This window comes from Balaenoptera acutorostrata, chromosome 6 (assembly GCF_949987535.1).
Source record: "Balaenoptera acutorostrata chromosome 6, mBalAcu1.1, whole genome shotgun sequence".
NCBI classification, from domain to species: domain Eukaryota; kingdom Metazoa; phylum Chordata; class Mammalia; order Artiodactyla; family Balaenopteridae; genus Balaenoptera; species Balaenoptera acutorostrata.
In genome coordinates this window covers 94,294,203-94,312,634 of record NC_080069.1, presented here as the reverse complement: position 1 = coordinate 94,312,634, position 18,432 = coordinate 94,294,203, and the positions used below count along the sequence as shown (strand labels likewise).

The 18,432-nt window shown below is 40.2% G+C and overlaps 1 protein-coding gene and 1 long non-coding RNA gene across 10 annotated transcripts in view; one reads left to right on the top strand and one right to left on the bottom strand.

Moving 5' to 3' along the window:
• Positions 1-18,432, bottom strand: part of PLPPR1 (phospholipid phosphatase related 1) — a 268,878-nt gene that overhangs the window by 62,738 nt on the left and 187,708 nt on the right. The window contains exons 1-2 of one of the 5 annotated variants that reach the window (XM_007197078.2): positions 16,378-16,463; positions 14,928-15,013 (exon numbers count right to left, since the gene is read on the bottom strand). The exons of 2 other annotated variants lie outside the window; for them this stretch is intronic. In XM_007197078.2, coding sequence (XP_007197140.1) covers positions 14,928-14,969 — 42 coding nt within the window. In that variant the 5' untranslated portion in view covers positions 14,970-15,013; positions 16,378-16,463. Of the gene's footprint in view, positions 1-14,927; positions 15,014-16,373; positions 16,464-18,432 lie in introns of those variants that run through there. 2 more of the 5 variants (XM_028162553.2, XM_007197077.2) reach the window with 2 other exon arrangements.
• LOC103005721 (uncharacterized) overlaps positions 1-18,432 on the top strand; it is a 103,396-nt gene that overhangs the window by 66,680 nt on the left and 18,284 nt on the right. The gene's annotated exons all lie outside the window — the stretch shown is intronic.

The following is an 18,432-nucleotide window of genomic DNA, read 5'->3' as shown; positions in this document are numbered from 1 at the left end:
ATGACCCTCTTGTGAAAACTGAAAAACCTACAATGGACCAGTGCATGTATATGAGAATTCATTCCTTCTTCTTTAAGGAGAACCAAAGGTGTACCCATAGGCAAGGATATGTAGATGAAATAGGATTGTTCAGTTATTCAGCTAGTATTTATTGAGTGCCTACTACTTGCAGACATTGGGGATTTTCAGTCATTGACAAAACTGAAAAACAAATAACAAATAAAACTTACAAAACACATGATTTTTGGGCTCATGGGGCTTTCTGTGGGGGAGACAGATATCATAAAAGCAAACCCAAGGGAATGATAATAATGACTCTCATTGACTGACCACATAACCAACTACGTACCTTGAAATGCATTCTGTTACATGATTCTCATGCCACCCTGTGAGATGATGAGTCACCCTCATTTACAGCAGAGTACGTTTATCCAAGCTCACAGAACTAGTGAATGGTGGAGCCAGGATTTGAACCTCTGGTGTCAATTAAGCATAAAGAGATGATGCCTGTAAAATGCTTAGCCTAATGCCTATTTAGTAAGTGCTCAGTCCTTTCACTTACTCTTTGATTTCTGTTCACTTGTCCTTTTCAATGCTTCTTGACATGGCTCTGGGGTAAGAGTGGGGGTTGACTGATCACCACCCCCCATCACTTTCCTTTCTTCGTATTTAAGAACTTTCGCCTGCCTCTGACCATTCTGGCTCCTTTCATTTTTCCTTTTCTTCTACCTGGTCTGTAAATGGTAGTGCTCTCCTAGGACCTATCCTTTCCCCTCTTTTCATTTTCTTTCCATGTATTCTTCTTGGGAGATCTCATCTTTCTATGGCTTCCACTCTTATATTGATTCCACTGACACTCATATTATCATTCTTGGTCCTTTTTACTCTCCTGACCACCAACCTTGTGCTCCAAAGACACTCCAAATACCACAAGTCTGAAATGAAATTCAGCATGTCTCCTCCCCTCAATGTGCAACTTCTCTAGAGTTCACTATCCTGGTAAATCCAACCAACATCTTCTCAGTCACCCAGGCTAGAAATCTCAACATCATCTTAGACACTTCCTCCAGCTTTCTTGTTCTTCCCACCCCATACCTGGTCAGCTCCCATGTCTTTCTTACTGTAGTTCCCGTCCTATGTATCTCATTTTTCCTATGCCAACTGCCATGTTCTTATGCAGGCCTCCATATTCTCTCATCTACACTACTGATATCTTGTCCTACCTGCTCCTGCTGCCTTTGAGATCTCAACCCCTTTATGCCATTAGTTACCCCACTACTAAAGAGTTATGATTCTAAGGCACAGCTATGATTGTGTCTTTCTACTCCAAAATCTTCAGTGATAACTATTTCAGATAAACCAAGCAATTTTCTGTGTATTTTAACACACTGGGCTCTGTTCCACTCATGTTTTTGATAATGGAGAGAAGCCTGCCATTTGAATAGAGACCAACCCAGGAAACCCCATCAGGCTTTGCTCCTCAGGTAACAGAAAATACACAGGTCTGCCTCTCAGCCTGGGCTGCCTACACCTCCCTATTTGGCCACTCCTTAAAGAACGAATGCAAATACCATATCCTTGTCTTTGCGTGTGTGTGTTTCCATCCTCCAGCATCCTGTTGGTTATTTATTAGTGAATGATATGAAGAAATGTAGAGTGTATGATAATATTTTCAGGTAGATTTACAACTACACTGAGGACGGGATTATTATTGGATCTAAGTCAAGCTAAATTGGGCCACAAAATTTTCTCTTTGATCTTCTGCTGTTAGGGATATGTATATTTTTAATTCAAAGACACAGATGAATACATATAAGGAATGTTAAATGTATAGTGACACAAAACTGGCAGGCATAGCTAATATTAGAGAAAGCAGAAAAAAATTCAAAATGATTTTGATGTTTGAGAACATTGCTTGGGGACGAATGTAAAGTCCTACAGCAAGGCTTTGCTATTCCTTAACTTCAGGGGCTGGTAGAGTGGAAAGCCTAGAACTCTGACCTGAGAGGCTCACCAGCCTTGGCCTTCACTGACCCTGCCCTTCCTCAGGGCTGCTTCAGACTCAGAGACAGGGAAGGTCAGAGCTCAGTAGATGTTAAATGTGTGGGAAAATGAGAGTGATGAGATGAGGAGTCAAGAGAAGTCTTTGAAAAGCAAGTCCTGGATGACTTTGATGCACATTTTATTTACTTACTTAGTAAGAGAGGTGGATGGAAGCAATTTGCAAATGATCCCTATGGTCTAAATGGCTGCAGTCCTACTACCTTTAAAAAAAATTTTTTTTTATTTGGTGCACTGGGTCTTAGTTGCAGCTCACCAGCTCCTTAGTTGCAGCATGTGGGCTCCTTAGTTGTGGCATGTGAACTCTTAGTTGAAGCATGCATGTGGGATCTAGTTCCCTGACCAGGGATCGAACCTGGGCCCCCTGCATTGGGAGTGCAGAGTCTTATCCACTGCGCCACCAGGGAAGTTCCACCTACTACCTTTTTGTTAACAAACTAAGTTGATTTGGGTGATAATCTAAGGTTTCTCAGCAGAATCATTAGAAGTCAGCAAACTACTATGAACACCAACTATGTGCCAAATCCTTCAGCTAGTTGGTAGGAACATAAAGATGAAGGAGTTCTTAGTTTTTCAAGGGTATGAGCAAGTGACCAAATGATCGGTGTTTTTTAAAAAAATTTATTATTTTTAATTTTAATTTTATTGGAGTATAGTTGATTTCCAATGTTGTGTTAGCTTCAGGTGTACAGCACAGTGATTCAGTTATACATATACATATATTCATTCTTTTTCAAATTCTTTTCTCATAATAAGTTATCACAGAACACTGAGTAGAGTTCCTTGTGCTATACAGCAGGTCCTTGTTGGTTATCTATCTTATACATAGTAGTGTGTGTATGTTCATTCCAAGCTCCTGATTTATCCCTCCCCAACACATTTCCCCTTTGGTAACCATAAGTTTGTTTTCAATACCTGTAATTCTGTTTCTGTTTTGTAAATAAGTTCATTTGTATCATTTTTTAAAATCAGATTCCACATATGAGTGATATCATATGATATTTGTCTTTCTCTGTCCAACTTATTTCGCTTAGTATGATGATCTCTAGGTCCATCCATGTTGCTGCAATGGCATTATCTCATTCTTTTTTATGGCTGAGTAATATTCCATTGTACATATGTACCACATCTTCTTTATCCATTCATCTGTCGATGGACATTTAGGTTGCTTCCATTGTCTTGGCTATTGTAAATAGTGTTGCAATGAACATTGGGGTGCATGTATATTTTCAGATTATGGTCTTCTCCAGATATATGCCCAGAAGTGGGATTCCTGGATCATATGGTAGTTCTATTTTTAGTTTTCTCAGGAACCTCCATACTGTTCCCCATAGTGGCTGTACCAATTTACATTCCCACCAACAGTGTAGGAGGGTTCCCTTTTCTCCACACCCTCTCCGGCATTTATTGTTTGTAGATTTTTTGATGATGGCCATTCTGACTGGTGTAAGGTGATATCTCATTGTAGTTTTGATTTGTATTTCTCTAATAATCAGCAATGTTGAGCATCTTTTTTGTGTGCCTCTTGGCCATCTGTATGTCTTCTTTGGAGAAATGTCTATTTAGATCTTCTGCCCATTTTTTGATTGGGTTGTTTGTTTTTTTGACATAGAGCTGCATGAGCTGTTTGTATATTTTGGAGATTAATCCCTTGTTGGTCGCTTCATTTGCAAATATTTTCTCCCATTCCGTGGGTTGTCTTTCATTTTGTTTATGGTTTCCTTTGCTGTGCAGAAGATGTTAAGTTTAATTAGGTCCCATTTGTTTCTTTTTGTTTTTATTTTCATTACTCTAGGAGGTGGACCAAAAAAGATACGGCTGCCAGTATCTTTTACATAAACAGATATCTTTTACATGTCTGTTACATAAAAGTAACACTTTTATGTCTAAAAGTGTTCTGCCTATGTTTTCCTGTAGGAGTTTTATAGTATCTAGTCTTCCATTTAGATCTTCAATCCATTTTGAGTTTATTTTTGTGTATGGTATTAGAGAATGTTCTATTTTCATTCTTTTACATGTATTGATAGCTGTCCAGTTTTTCCAGCACCACGTACTGAAAACACTGTCTTTTCTCAATTGTATATTCTTGCCTCCTTTGTCATAGACTAATTGACCATAGGTGCGTGGGTTTATTTCTGGGCTTTCTATTCTTTCTATTCTATTCCCCCCTCCTTCCACCTCTGGTAGCCACAACTCTGATCTCTTTCTCCATGAGTTTGTGAACCTTTTCAAAAATAAAACACTAATACATATTGGTATAAATTGAAAATCTTTATCATTGGAATTAATGTGGTATGTCTTTATTTTTCTAGACTTTAAAGTACATAAAGTAGAATCATACCGTACATGCTGTTCCACAGCTTGTATTTCTCCTGACATATTTTGACCATCTTTCTATGTTAGTACGTAGAGATCTTTACAGTTATATGAGCTAATATGTTCTGATTGACACAGGTGTATTCAGGAACCAGAATAAAAGAGGAGAAGTAGGTGTAAACTCAAAAGAGGAGAGCTCTGCGTGGTAGGCAGAGGAAATCAACCTTTTATTATATACTCAAAAGGAAATAACTGAAGGATTTTGAGCAGAAAAGTGGCACCATCAAACCTGTCATTGAAGAGTGTGACTTAGATAGGAATCTGTATTAGATTGGAGCAGAGACCCTTAGCAGAGAAATCAGAGTTGGTATTGTACAAAGGTTAGTTTACAGGTAAGTTACCAGGTACTCGAATACCAGTAATAGTGCAGTGCTATCACATTTCCAGAGCAAGCTCACACAATCCTATTTAGCTTTCTCTCCCTCACAGTGGAGCAGGAGTAAAATATTGTCTGTTGTACATTTAGTTTTCAACTACCATTGTGAAGATATAAAGTAATGCATTCATTAAACTTTTATTGATAAACTACTACATGATAGGCATTAGGGAAACAGCAGTGCACAAAATAAAGTCTCTGTCCACATGGGGGAGGCAATAGAAAAGAGTAGATTTGGGGGCTGGGGAAAATAAGTTTAATTTCGAACATATAAATTTTGAGACATTCAACAGAAATGTCAAGGAGGCAGTGGTGTATATAAGTTGGAGACATATTTTGGGAGTCATCAGAGTATGTGATCGCCTAGTTAGCGAGCATACACAGAGGAAAGGGGAGTCCAGGAGATGTGACGAATGAGCAAAGGTGAATGAAGAAGCTGGTGACAAGAGTAGGGTTGGTGGGAAAGTAACAGTGAGCCAAGAACAAGAATCTCCAAAGATGGGAGATGGGGTGGTCCAAGACTTCATATAAGGGCACCAAGGAGGCAGAGTGAGTGGTACTGACTGAAGGTATGAGTCTTCAAGCTGAGTGACTTTTTTTTTTTTGTTTAATTGAAGTATAGTTGATTTACAATGTTGTGTTAGTTTCTGGTATACAGCAAAGTGATTTAGTTATGTATACATATATATACATATATATATATATATATATATATATATATACACACACACACACACGCACATACACACACACACATTATTTTTCATTTTCTTTTCCATTATGGTTTATCACAGGATACTGAATATAGTTCCCAGTGCTATACAGTAGGATCTTGTTGTTTATACATTCTACATATGCCAGTTTGCATCTGCTAATCCTAAACTCCCAGTCTTTCCCTCCCCCACCCTCCTCCCCCTTGGCAACCACCAGTCTATTCTCTATGTCCCTGATTCTATTTCTGTTTCATAGATAGGTTCATTTGTGTCATATTTTAGATTCCACATATAAGTGATATCATATGGTATTTGTCTTTCTCTTTCTGACTTACTTTGCTTAGTATGATAATCTCTAGGTCCATCCATGTAGCTGCAAATGGCATTATTTTATTCTTTTTTATGGTTGAATAATATTCCATTTTATATATGTACCACATCTACTTCATGCCTTCATGTGTCGATGGACATTTAGGTTGTTTCCATGCCTTGGCTATTGTAAATAGAGCTGCTGTGAACATAGAGGGGCATGTATCTTTTTGAATTATAGTTTTGTCTGGGTATATGCCCAGTAGTGGGATTGCTGGATTATATGGTAGTTCTAGTTTTAGTTTTTTGAGGAACCTCCATACTGTTCTCCATAGTGGCTGCACCAATTTACATTCCCACCAACAATGTAGGAGGGTTCCCTTTTCTCCACACCCTCTCCAGCATTTGTTATTTGTAGACTTTTTTATGACGGCCATTCTGACTGGTACAAGGTGGTACCTCATTGTAGTTCTGATTTGCATTTCTCTGATAACTACAAGCTGAGTGACTTTTAAGGAGAGTCTGCAAGAGGCAATGAGGAGCAAGGAAAACACCCACCCTGTCCCTAAGTCCAGTAGCACAAGGGGTATAGGAAATAAAACATGGCCAGTTGGGAGGGATGCAAGGAAGCAATATAATTAAGAAAGCCAAGTTCACAGTAAGAAGAAGGAATTGTTCAGACAAGGTTAAGAAGATAAGGGGTTTTACTGATGACAGACCTTTGAGTTTTGGAGTTTGTAGGGCAGCAATGTAGGGGCTGAGGAAGGTGGGTGATGGGATCAATTAGAGATGCATGGAGCTGTGTGGGCACGAGAGACCACAGGGTGAGAGGTGATGTGGAGTCCTTGTCTTCTAACTGTGGTTAAGATAGACAGGGACGAAGGGCAGGACAGAATTAGCCCCAATGTTCTCTGAGGCAGATTAGTGGGGATGTACTGAGAAGGCAGGAAGAGACAGAGAAAGTTCCTCTGCATTGTGTTGTGAGTTAAAAAAAAAAAAAAAAAGCCTGTGTGTGCTAATCCAGGAATGTGACCATTTAAAAAATGTTTCCTGGGGCTTCCCTGGTGGCGCAGTGGTTGAGAGTCTGCCTGCCAATGCAGGGGACACGGGTTCGAGCTCTGGTCTGGGAAGATTCCACATGCCGCGGAGCAACTGGGCCCGTGAGCCATAATTAGTGAGCCTGAGCGTCTGGAGCCTGTGCTCCGCAACACGAGAGGCCACGATAGTGAGAAGGCCCGTGCACCGCGATGAAGAGTGGCCCCCGCTTGCCACAACTAGAGAAAGCCCTCGGACAGAAACGAAGATCCAACACAGCCATAAAAAAAAAAAAAAAAAAAATGCAAACCTTTAAAAAAATGTTTCCTAAGTTGTGGCAGTTTAGCACATCTTTAGGCATCCCTAAGCAGCATGGATTCCACCCTTATCTCAACAAATAACATGTTGAATATCCACTATGGTACCAGGCATGGAAAAGGATGGAGAGAAAGGAAAGCAGCCATCTCCAGGAAACGTCAGTCCTCAAATGCAGCTGTGCCTGTTGTCTAGCAGGTGATAAGAAGAGACCTGGCAGTTTCAAAACCTTTTCTTGCTCTTTGGGATTCCAGGAGGTGCATTTCCCTCCCTGTCTCCAGAACAGAAAGGGCCAGTGGTCCACTTCTCCAAGTTTTCCCATGCTGGAGACTGTGGTTCAGAAATGCCTGTACCATTTTATAATGAGCATCTAATAAACTGTCAGAGAATGACACAAATATAGGACCACCATCTTCATTGTTCAAACTGCAGAGGACCTAAACCCATGCCCCCACCCCCAACCAGGTTTCCTTTCCCCTGTGTTTTTAAAGAAATGAGAAAATGCAAGGAAAAATAGTAGTTTGAAGTCAACAGAACTAGAAATGACAAAATCATGCCAAATGTTCCATAATTTTGACTGACAGCACCAGTTGTCAGAGAGTTGGGTCTTCAAATCACTTTCCACACGGCACTCCAGACAGTCATTACCAATCGATAAGAGCTAGGCCACCCCGATGACATAAGGGGTACCACCTTTTCAGATGTATGACATGGGTCCTGAAACAGGTTAGGCTGCCATGAGGTTTTCAGTACATGCTTGAATGGTTCCTGTGCTCCTTCAAAGTACTCCACATTCCTGAGACAAGAAAACTCTGGTTCCAGAGTTTCCTCTCCAGAGGAGAGGCACACGACAGGCAATCCAGCATGGGGTATTGCCAGACATTTGCTCATCAATGGTTTCTTTTAATTTTGGAGGAAGCCAGTAACTTCAGTAAAGATGGTTACCTCTTGCCCTAGGTAAGAACCCCAATTCTGTCAGCTGAGAGTGCTGACTCATGAAATCATGTGATTCAATTAAATTCAGAGCATTGAATGGAACAAAGATTTTTTCTTCCCTCTAATATTAGGTTAAGTTGTGCCCAAACATATTTCATTAGGAAGAGGTTATTATACCCCTCTAACAATCCTAGGACCACTTCTCAATTTGATTCTTAGCCTGGGAGAGGCTTTCTTCACCATGTCTTTGGAAAGAATGTCCAGCTATGTGGCCAACCACATAAGCCCAGAGCTTTGGGGTTACTTAAACAATTTTTAAAAATTAATTAATTTATTTATTTATTTATTTTGGCTGCATTGGATCTTCGTTGCTGCGCACAGACTTTCTCTAGTTGCAGCAAGCGGGGGATACTCTTCATTGCAGTGCGCTGGCTTCTCATTGCGGTGGCTTCTCTTGTTGCGGAGCACGGGCTCTAGGCTCATGGGCTTCAGTAGTTATGGCATGCGGGCTCAATAGTTGTGGCTCGCAGGCTCTAGAGCGCAGGCTCAGTAGTTATGGCGCACGGGCTTAGTTGCTCCGCGGCATGTGAGATCTTCCCGGACCAGGGCTCGACCTGTGTCCCTTGCATTGGCAGGCGGATTCTTAACCACTGCGCCACCAGGGAAGTCCCTAAACAATTTCATTTAGAGAAGCAGACACTGAACAGATACAGCATTTTTGTTCTTATGTTCTCTCTAAATTGAACTAAGATAAGAACAGGCATTAAGCTGCTTAGAGATTTGAATTAGAGGAACAATTATTTTAATACACATGATAGGAGAAAGGCTTTCAGAGCCTTTAATCTCCTGATTCTTATGAAAAACTGTCACTCTTTGGATATCCATGCCTGACTGGAGGTTCTGCAAAGCAATCTAAGCCTCCTTTTCTCACTTTTATCCTCTTGGGTTGATTTTTGCTCCTTGAAAACGATTGTTCCATTTTAAAACTTTCTGAACATGGCACAATGCATAATCTGTATCATTTAGCCCTCTAAATACTCCGCCATTATACTAGGGTACTTATGACTGAGCATGCCGTTTCAATGGAAATTTATTCACTGAGATGTGAAATTACTTTAGAAGACACATTTAGAGCATTTTTTTTTAAAGAGGAGGGAACACTTCTTTTTACTTATTTATTTATTTATTGGTTGCATGGGGTCTTCATTGCTGTGTGCAGGCTTTCTCTAGTTGAGACGAGCGGGGGCTGCTCTTGGTTGAGGTGCGTGGGCTTCTCATTGCAGTGGCTTCTCTTGCTGTGGAACACGGGCTCTAGGCGCACGGGCTTCAGTAGTTGTGGCATGTGGGCTCAGTAGTTGTGGCTCGCGGGCTTTAGAGTGCAGGCTCATAGCTGTGGCGCACGGGCTTAGGCTCCGCGGCATGTGGGATCTTCCGGAGCAGGGCTCGAACCCGTGTCCCCTGCATTGGCAGGCGGATTCTTAACCACTGCGCCACCAGGGAAGTCCACATTTAGAGCATTTGATTTGAGCCAGGCATGTTGAGCTGAAAACATTCAGGAAGTTAGTTATATTCTTAAGTAGTTAATAATTGTTCATCATAAGCTATCTTTTCATTCTTGACTGCTGCCTCTGCCTTCTGACCTCACAAAACAGCCAGTAGAAGGTAGGGAATCCAGTATATGGAAGACCATCTCAATGGTGTCTTCACATTTTCACATCATCTTTGAGGTCAGAACTGTTATAACTAGAGTGTGCAGTCAGGGTGCTGGTTTGAGCCCCACCAACTGACACCTTACACCTCACATCATCCGCCTCTTACTGTGTCCCAAAGTAGCTTCTGAAAACTGTCAGTACCACTGTATGAGCTAACCCAGGCTTAGCCCCACCCCTTCCTAGGCACAGGCTCTCTGCTTTCTATGAAGTAGGATAGGATCTCTGTTCTCTGAGGATCAGGAAAAATATTTTTCGCTGGATATATTGAAGAGAAGGTTATATTCACTCATAAAGAAAGAGAGGTGTGGGAGACAGAATAGTAATAATCATGCTACTTTAATTCCTAAAGATAGTCCAATGAGCACTCTGGGTCTGGAAGACACATCCTTCCACCTGGGAGCCCGTGAAAAATCAGTGCAGCAGGCTAACAGGTCCCCAGGGATTGTGAACACAGAACAGCTATTGTGTTCCCAGAGCCCAGTGTAGGTGCTCCACGCGTCCTTGTTCAACTCATGGATGAAAACCAGAGGACAACGCAAGACCCAGATGCCAGCCAGATGGGTGCCGGTGCACCGATGACCGTACCTACAGCCCACGTTCTCTCAAGTGCCTCAAGGCAACTATTAGCAACAAGCAATGCCCTGGAAATTGCCACGTAGTAAATCTAAACCCTAGTAGAAACTGAAAACACTTTCCCGCATAAATATCTCTTTAGATTCCCTTCCTCTCCCTGTGACAGCTGTAAAAATCCTCCTCTCAGACGTTGCAGTGAAGGACAGGTTGATATAAGTACCCAGTTAGGTCATCTAGAAGCCTGAGAGGGGAGGAATGAGAGGGAGTTGGAGTTGACTTTGTGTTGCTTCTTTGAGTTTTCTCTCTCTTGTTGGAGAATCTTCTCTGGAGGTCAGATTTCTGAATCCAGTTGTCTGAAGGGCTTGGCTCCAGATGACATGTTGTTGGGACCTCCCTCCTTTTGGGAGCCGCTGCCCTTGGCCTCAGGGAAGAACCCTGACACAAGTGGAGAGGCCTTGTCATTGCAGCAAAAGCTTCTTTTTTGGCACCTCTCAGCAGATACTGTGGTAAGTGAATGGCCCCAATTCTTCTCCTCTCCCTGGGTCCACATCCTTTCTTGTTGTTCCTCTTACTGAAGAGCAGTGACTTACTTTGGCCAAGAGGATGTGTGCAGATGTGACTACAAGCAGAGGTGTGAAAAGCACTTGTGCGTCGCCATTTGCTCTTGCACCTCTGCCTCTGCCAGGAGAACATGCCTGGGTTAGGCTGCTGGAGGGATGTCTAAACTACATGGAAGAGGGCCAAGTCACCCCAGATGACAGCCAACTAACCCCAGGATGTGTGAGCCCCTGACAATAGCTGGTCAGCTCTCAGACCTATGAGTGAGCCCAGCCAAGACCAGAACTGCCCAGTAAGGTCTAAGCAGCTATCCCATGAACTCATAAGCTAAATAATACCCACTGTTATATACCACGGAATTTTGAAGTAGTTTTTAATGCATCATGCAATAGACATCAGACACAGCTACTTTTTTTTTTTTTTTGCTGTTGAGGAGTAGTATAGTTCAGTGATAAGTGGACCAGACTCTAGAAGCCAAGAGGTCAGATTTAAATCCTGCCTCAGCCACTCACTGACCCTGGGGGCAGTCGCTTAAACTTTCTATACCTGTTTCTTCACCTGTAAAATGGAGACGATAGTATTTACCAACAGGGGCTGATGTGAAGATTAAGTGAACTAATTATATATGCTGGCATATAGTAAGCACTATAAATGTGCTATTATCATTTGCTACTATGTTGATTTGCATTGGTGAAAAGAGAACCAAGTAGTTTGATCCTGCATGTCTGAAAGCCGGCTCCTGTCCTAATTAAGGAATGTCAGTGGGATTTTTACAATTATTATTTTTATTATTATTTTATTATTTTTATTTTGCTTTACATGACGCTGCTGGTTTCTCTGGATGGTCAAGAGGTTTTATAAGTTGGCCGCAGTTTCTTTTCCCCTCTTCTGAGTCAATCTGTACCACATCTGTGGATATTAATTGAGATTTTTGTCACTGAATGTCATTTTCCTCTAGATTTCAGTGTTTATACAAACTTTTCCTTGTTTTTAAAATTTTGAAAGGGATATGGGAAGGGTGATTAGGAGGCTTGTGCACAAGTAGTTATTTGATCCAGAGGTTAGACAGTATAGTTTCAAATAATCTAATGCAATCTTGTTTATTTCGTGTTTCCTTGTTTGAATTTTTCATTTATTTATAATAATTTAGCAGATTAATATTCTTTGTCCCTTTCCTCATATTTTGAGTCTGTGTCAACATGTGTAAATTGAAAACTAACTGGGGAAGTTCCTTGGTTTACATACTGTGTTACTTTTCTGGATCATGGGATTAGAGACTGTGGGAATTGGAAGGCACTTTGCAGATTAGCCAGTCTCTTTACTGATGAGGGAACTGAGGCTCAGACAAGCTAAGTCACTTGTTTGAGGTACCAGAATAAGTTAGCCAAAGACCCTGGATCAGAATATAGTGCTCTCCCAAGTCCAGTGGTTCTTATTGTTTTTTATTGTTCAGTATTTGATATGTGTAAAAATAAGAGTTTGGGATTAACATATACACACAACTATATATAAAATACACACTACTATATATAAAACAGATAAACAACAAGGACCTACTGCATAGCATAGGGAACTATATTCAATCTTGTAATAACCTATAATGGAAAAGAATCCAAAAAAAATGTATAACTGAATCACTTTTCTGTACACCTGAAACTAACACAACATTGTAAATTCACTATATATATATCTATATTTATTGAATTATAGTTTAAATTAGATACATAATAAGTATCTGAACATATCACCTCATGCCATAGACACTTCCTGTATACAGCTGACCCTTGAACAACCTGGGTTTGAACTAAATACATGGGTCCACTTAAATCCAAACTTTTGTCATTACACAATCCATGGGTTGGTTGAATTCTCAGAAGCGGAACTGCAGATAGAGAGGAAGCACTGATGCGGAATGCCTACTATAATTTATACTATACTTTTATAATTTAGAATTTTCAACCATTTGGAGAGTTGGCACCTCCAACCCCTGCATTGCTCAAGGGTTAACTGCATGTGCTCTAATCTCCACCTACTGGATCCTATAGCAACCCCAACCTAAGGCATCTCCCAAAGAGGCCACCATTTTCCCGAATTTTATATTTTTCATTTCCTTGCACATTTGTATGTGTCCCTTAAAATAAAGAAATACATGTATGTATGTATGTGTGAATGTGTGTATACACACACACACACACACAGCCTACTTATGTCTTTTTTGCACTGTCTTAACTGAATTGAAGTAATTTTTAATAAACTCTGGACACTAATCTTATCAGATACACAGGTAACAAATATTCTCACACATTAATTTATCTTTTTGCTTTTTTAAAGACATCTTTCGATGAAGACAACTTCTTACTTTTAGCATTTTCTTTAGTATGGATTTTAACTACATCAAAGGTGTATTCTATTGTATGTCAACATAGAAAACAGATTGTCTCCAAATTAGAGGGATTTGATATGTACAAATGTTTGTCCTAGTCAATCATATATCAAAAATAAGCTAAAGCAATTACTTCATCAGTTATAACCTCTTTATGATAATTAATTCAAGCCACATTGGTAGTTGAGAAACATAATTTTGTGTACCTATTATGCCACATGACTTTTATTTTCCATTTGTCCCACAATTCACATGCAATATTTACCAAATTTGCAGTTAATTTGGATATTCTTATAAAATAAGGCATTGGATTATTTATAGGTAACCTATCAGATCAATATGCTGTAATCCATGAAAAATAATTAAATCAAAAATAAATTGCCTGAAGTGGACGTAGTAGGAAAACTCTGCCCATGTAACTTAGGAGTTCAGTGTATCTAAGAAAGGAAAAGGTTGAGTTTGGTCAGACTCGTGAACTCATGAAAAAAAAATTAAAAGATCTCAAGATGAAGCAGACACGGGTCTAAGACATGAGAACCTAAAAGAGAAATCGGTCTAGATCATTAAAATTCTCACAAATGAAATTCTAATGAGAAAGAAGAGGAGAAACAACTGAAAGAAACTCTCTGGGCTGTATGGGGAGCTCTATGATGAGGCCAGATTTGGCAACTGGATGTATATAAGATGAAAGGAAAGAGACAGCCAACTGAGACCAATATAAGACAGGGGGTCTCTTTTATAGTGTGTTCAGTTGTCTAAAATCCAGAGTGTAAACAGTGGTTAACAAAAATGCTACAGTTAAATTTGATGTAACAAGACAGAATGATGATGTGATATTGATAGATGATATTGATGGATGGATGAGAAAGATGCATTATTTAATATTTATTTGTCTGTCTTCCCTGTCTAGAGAAAACATCTTTAGATTTAAAAAGTGAGAATGGCATTGGTCCCAAATGTAGGGAGTGATTGAAGAAAGAACAAAGTTGCTTTAAATGAGTTTAAATATGCTTTACAACAGAAATCACATTCAGGACACTGAGGAACTTGCAAATTAGAGTTTTAAGAAATTACTGAGAGTAAAAGAGAAGCAGGAAGGTTAGATATGGGCAAACATTATTTCCAAATTTCAAAAAATGAAGTATACAGACTTAAAAGCATTGCTAATGATGATGATTGAATTTTATAGTTACCCGGGGCATGATTGTAGAATGTTACAGGGCAACTTTCTTTGCTCTTAGAGGAGGAAGCACTGATCTCTCTGAGCCAGGACGGGTTCACTAAGCATGAGTCAGGTCATCTTAGGCTGATCTGATTTCATTCTTTAACAGAACTACTCAATTGGCATAGGAGGGATATGAGTTATTTTTGGTCTATCTTGGCTACATCCAAGAATCTGGCAAAAGTTGACCTTGAGAAACCTGATGGACAAGATAGGAATGTGAACTGGATGACATGTATATTGAATATTGGGTGAACTCAAAATGAGTTTATTAATGAATCAGTAGTAATATTAATGGAAGAATCTAAGTTGTGTGCATTTCTCAGTCTTATGTCAACGAGTTAGAAGTCAGCCTTACCAAATCTGTGAATGATGAATGTGAACTTTGAAGGGATAGCATCTATACCAAAAGAAAAAATCAGAATCCAGAAAGTCCTCAGCAGCCTGGAATGAGAAACTGAAGTTAACTCAAAGAAATTTCATAGAGATAGAAAACAGAAGACCTAACACTTGGGTCTAAAATAATCTATTGCTCAAATATTGGGTGGTGGATATGAGAGGGGCATAAATGTAACTTAACAGAACAGCAATAAAGAAACAAGACTGAGGAAAAAAGCTTCAAAAAGCCTTTCCCCTCGGCTGTTAACTAATTTGTCTTTCTTGAAAACACTGCTCCCATTATTTTTCTTCCTTCTGCATCTTGAACCTCTCCATCCTCACTGCTTTTGAGCACATCTTAAACATTAAAAACAAAATAAAACATAACACAGAACAAAAAATAAAACTCTCCCTTGATTTTATTACTGCCTTTAGCTACCAGACACTCTTTTTACTTTTCTACAGGGCAAAGCTACTCAGGGGTTAACTTCACTTGCTCTGGCCAGTCTTCTCAAATTGGCCTCACTTAAGTCATCAATGACATCCTAATTGAAAAACTCAAACACTCTTCAGTCCTAAGCTTATTTGATTGATGCCTCTGCAGCATTTGACACTCCCGGTCACTTTTTTTATTCTTGAATTTCTCTCTTCCCTTAGTTTCCTTTCTTTTGTGGTTATTTTCCTGGTCTCATAATTCCATTTCAAGTCTCTTTTGCCACCTCTCTTCAAGTGCACACCTCATTCTACCATTGGCTCTGTACTTTCTTCTCATTGTTTGTTGCTGGGGGATCTCATGTACTCCCAGGGTTTCAACTGCCTCATATGCTGAGATCTTTATTTCTTACATAACCCCTTTTTTGAGTTCTAGACTTTACTTTCTCCTCAACTTCTCTAATGGCTTCACTTACCACCTATACTTTGATTATTCACAGAAACTCTAACCCAGACCTCTCTCTTGAACTCTAAACCCTTATTTCTATATCCATACTCAACACCTTCCTCTAGATGTTTCTTAGGCATCTTACACTCAAGATTTTCAATCTGAATCATATCTGTCCTCCCTCCACTCCTAAAACCTCTTCTTGCAGTATTTCCTTCTCTAAAAAATCACACCACAATCATACAAGCCAGAAAATGAAGAATTGTGCCTGATTCTTCCTTCTTTCTTTTTTTCCCCTCCATGTTCAGGCCGACTCCAAGTCTGGTCGATTCTATTTCATTAATATCACACTGCCACTACAGCACTTTTTCTCAAACTCAAGTCTATTTATTTCCTTTTCTGGAGGATAATAATCCCAACTTCTTAGCATGTCACCCAAGATCTGATGAGCTGGGTCCTCTCCCTACCTTTCCAATCCCATCTCATAGTTCTTCCCTGCAAGTATCCAGTAGACTAACCATCCATTTCTACTAAAAGTAAGGTTACCTACGTATGTCTTGCTTCTGTTATACTTTTGTGCCTATTCGTATGCTTTTCCCTTTGCTTCAATTGTTCTTTCTTCCATTTTTTTTGCCTGATGAAATTCTTTGAGGCATAATTCCTTGTTTTCTCTAGGCAGCGTTTGAAACTTTCTCTTCTGTATTCCCATAGAGCCTCATTTTCCTATTATAGTGCAAAACACAGAGCAGTAATTACTTGTTTTGCATGACAATCTTCACCACTAAACTGTGAGCTCCTCAAGGAAGTGACTGTTTATCTTTGTAGCCCCAGCACTTAGCATAGTTCCTGGTACACAGTGAACACTTAATTCATGTTTATGAAATAGATGAACCCAATGTGCGTGAATACTACAGTGTCACTTCCACAGGTTTGTTCTCCTCTGGCTCTGTTAACAGTTCTAGAACTTATAGACAGTGATGGTGCTGCTTTTCTCTCGGTGCATATTTAGAATATTTTGCTTGGATGTGATGCTGCACTTACATTGAGGCAGCAATAAGCTAAAAAACATTAAAGTACAATAAGAAATCTAACACCATGTCAAAGGGGCAATGATTGAAGAACTGGGAAATATTTGTGTGAGGCACCACAAAAAGAAAATTAACAGTACCTATTGCAATAGTAGGTGATTGAGAGCAAGGCGCTTTTTTTTTTAATTGAGGTATAATTGACAGATGACACTATATTAGTTTCAGGTGTACAGTATAATGATTCAATATTTGTATGCACTGAAACGATCACAGCTGACACTATATGTAGTTATGAATTTTTTTTCTTGTGATAAGGACTTTTAAGATTTACTGTCTTAGAGACTTTCAAATATTATAATACTTTCAGTATTGTTCACCATGCTGTACATTACATGCCCAGGACTTTTTTTCTTTTTAAATAATTTATTTTTGGCTGCGTTGGGTCTTCGTTGCTGCGCATGGGCTTTTCTCTAGTTGCGGCGAGTGGGGGCTACTCTTCGTTGAGGGGCACGGGCTTTTCATTGTGGCGGCTTCTCTTATTGCAGAGCACAGGCTCTAGGTGCCCAGGCTTCAGTAGTTGTGGAGTGTGGGCTCAGTAGTTGTGGCTCGTGGGCTCTAGAGCGCAGGCTCAGTGGTTGTGGTGCACAGGCTTAGTTGCTCCGAGGCATGTGGGATCCTCTCGGACCTGGGCCTGAATCAGTGTCCTCTGCATTGGCAGGTGGACTTTTAGCCACTGTGCCACCAGGGAAGTCCCTCCCAGGACTTATTTATTTTACAGATGGAAGTTTGTACTTACTGACCCCCTTCACTCATTTTGCCCACTCCCACCCCCTCAAGCCACTCCTTTTCTAATAAAACACAACTATGGCAGATTAAATATGATGACAGATTGTTTGCTGCTTTTCTCACTAAGAAGTGGAGTCGAATTATCCCACCCTTGAAGGTGGTTTGCTTGACCAACAGAATGAAAGAAAGGGACACAAATGTATTTAATATAAGTTTTATATTAAATACAAATATTAAATACAAGGAAATGAAGACCCAAAGAAACAGACCTGAGTATTTTATGCTAGGCTTGGCGAGGTGCACAGCAGTGGAGGAATCCGATAGATTAAGGAGTATGAGGTAATTGCAGTAAACTGGGGGGAACTTAGCAAGACATGTTAAGATTCTTAGCATCCCTTTGTCTTCAGAGATAAGGATGTTCCTTTTCTCTGGGTGTAGGGAGAGCACCTCTCGCACGAGCATTTCTTGGCCTGTTTCAGGGAAGAAGCGTGATGAAGGGGAGGTCAGTTAGGTCAGAAGAAACCTTGCAGTTTCTGCCTTGGTGTCTTGTAATGTTTCTTCTTGGGGTGTTTCCACTCCAAAATCAAGACACCCAAGGCACATAAAGAGGCCACATGAAGGTGCTGGTGGTGCCAGTAGAACTCCTGGCTGACAGCCGGCGGCAGCTGCCATCAATGAGTGACCCATGCTGGACACCAACCCAAACGAGCCTTCAGATAACGGCAGCCTCCCCCAACATCCAACTGCAACACATAAGACACTTAAGCAAGAAAGACCCTTTTCAAATTTCT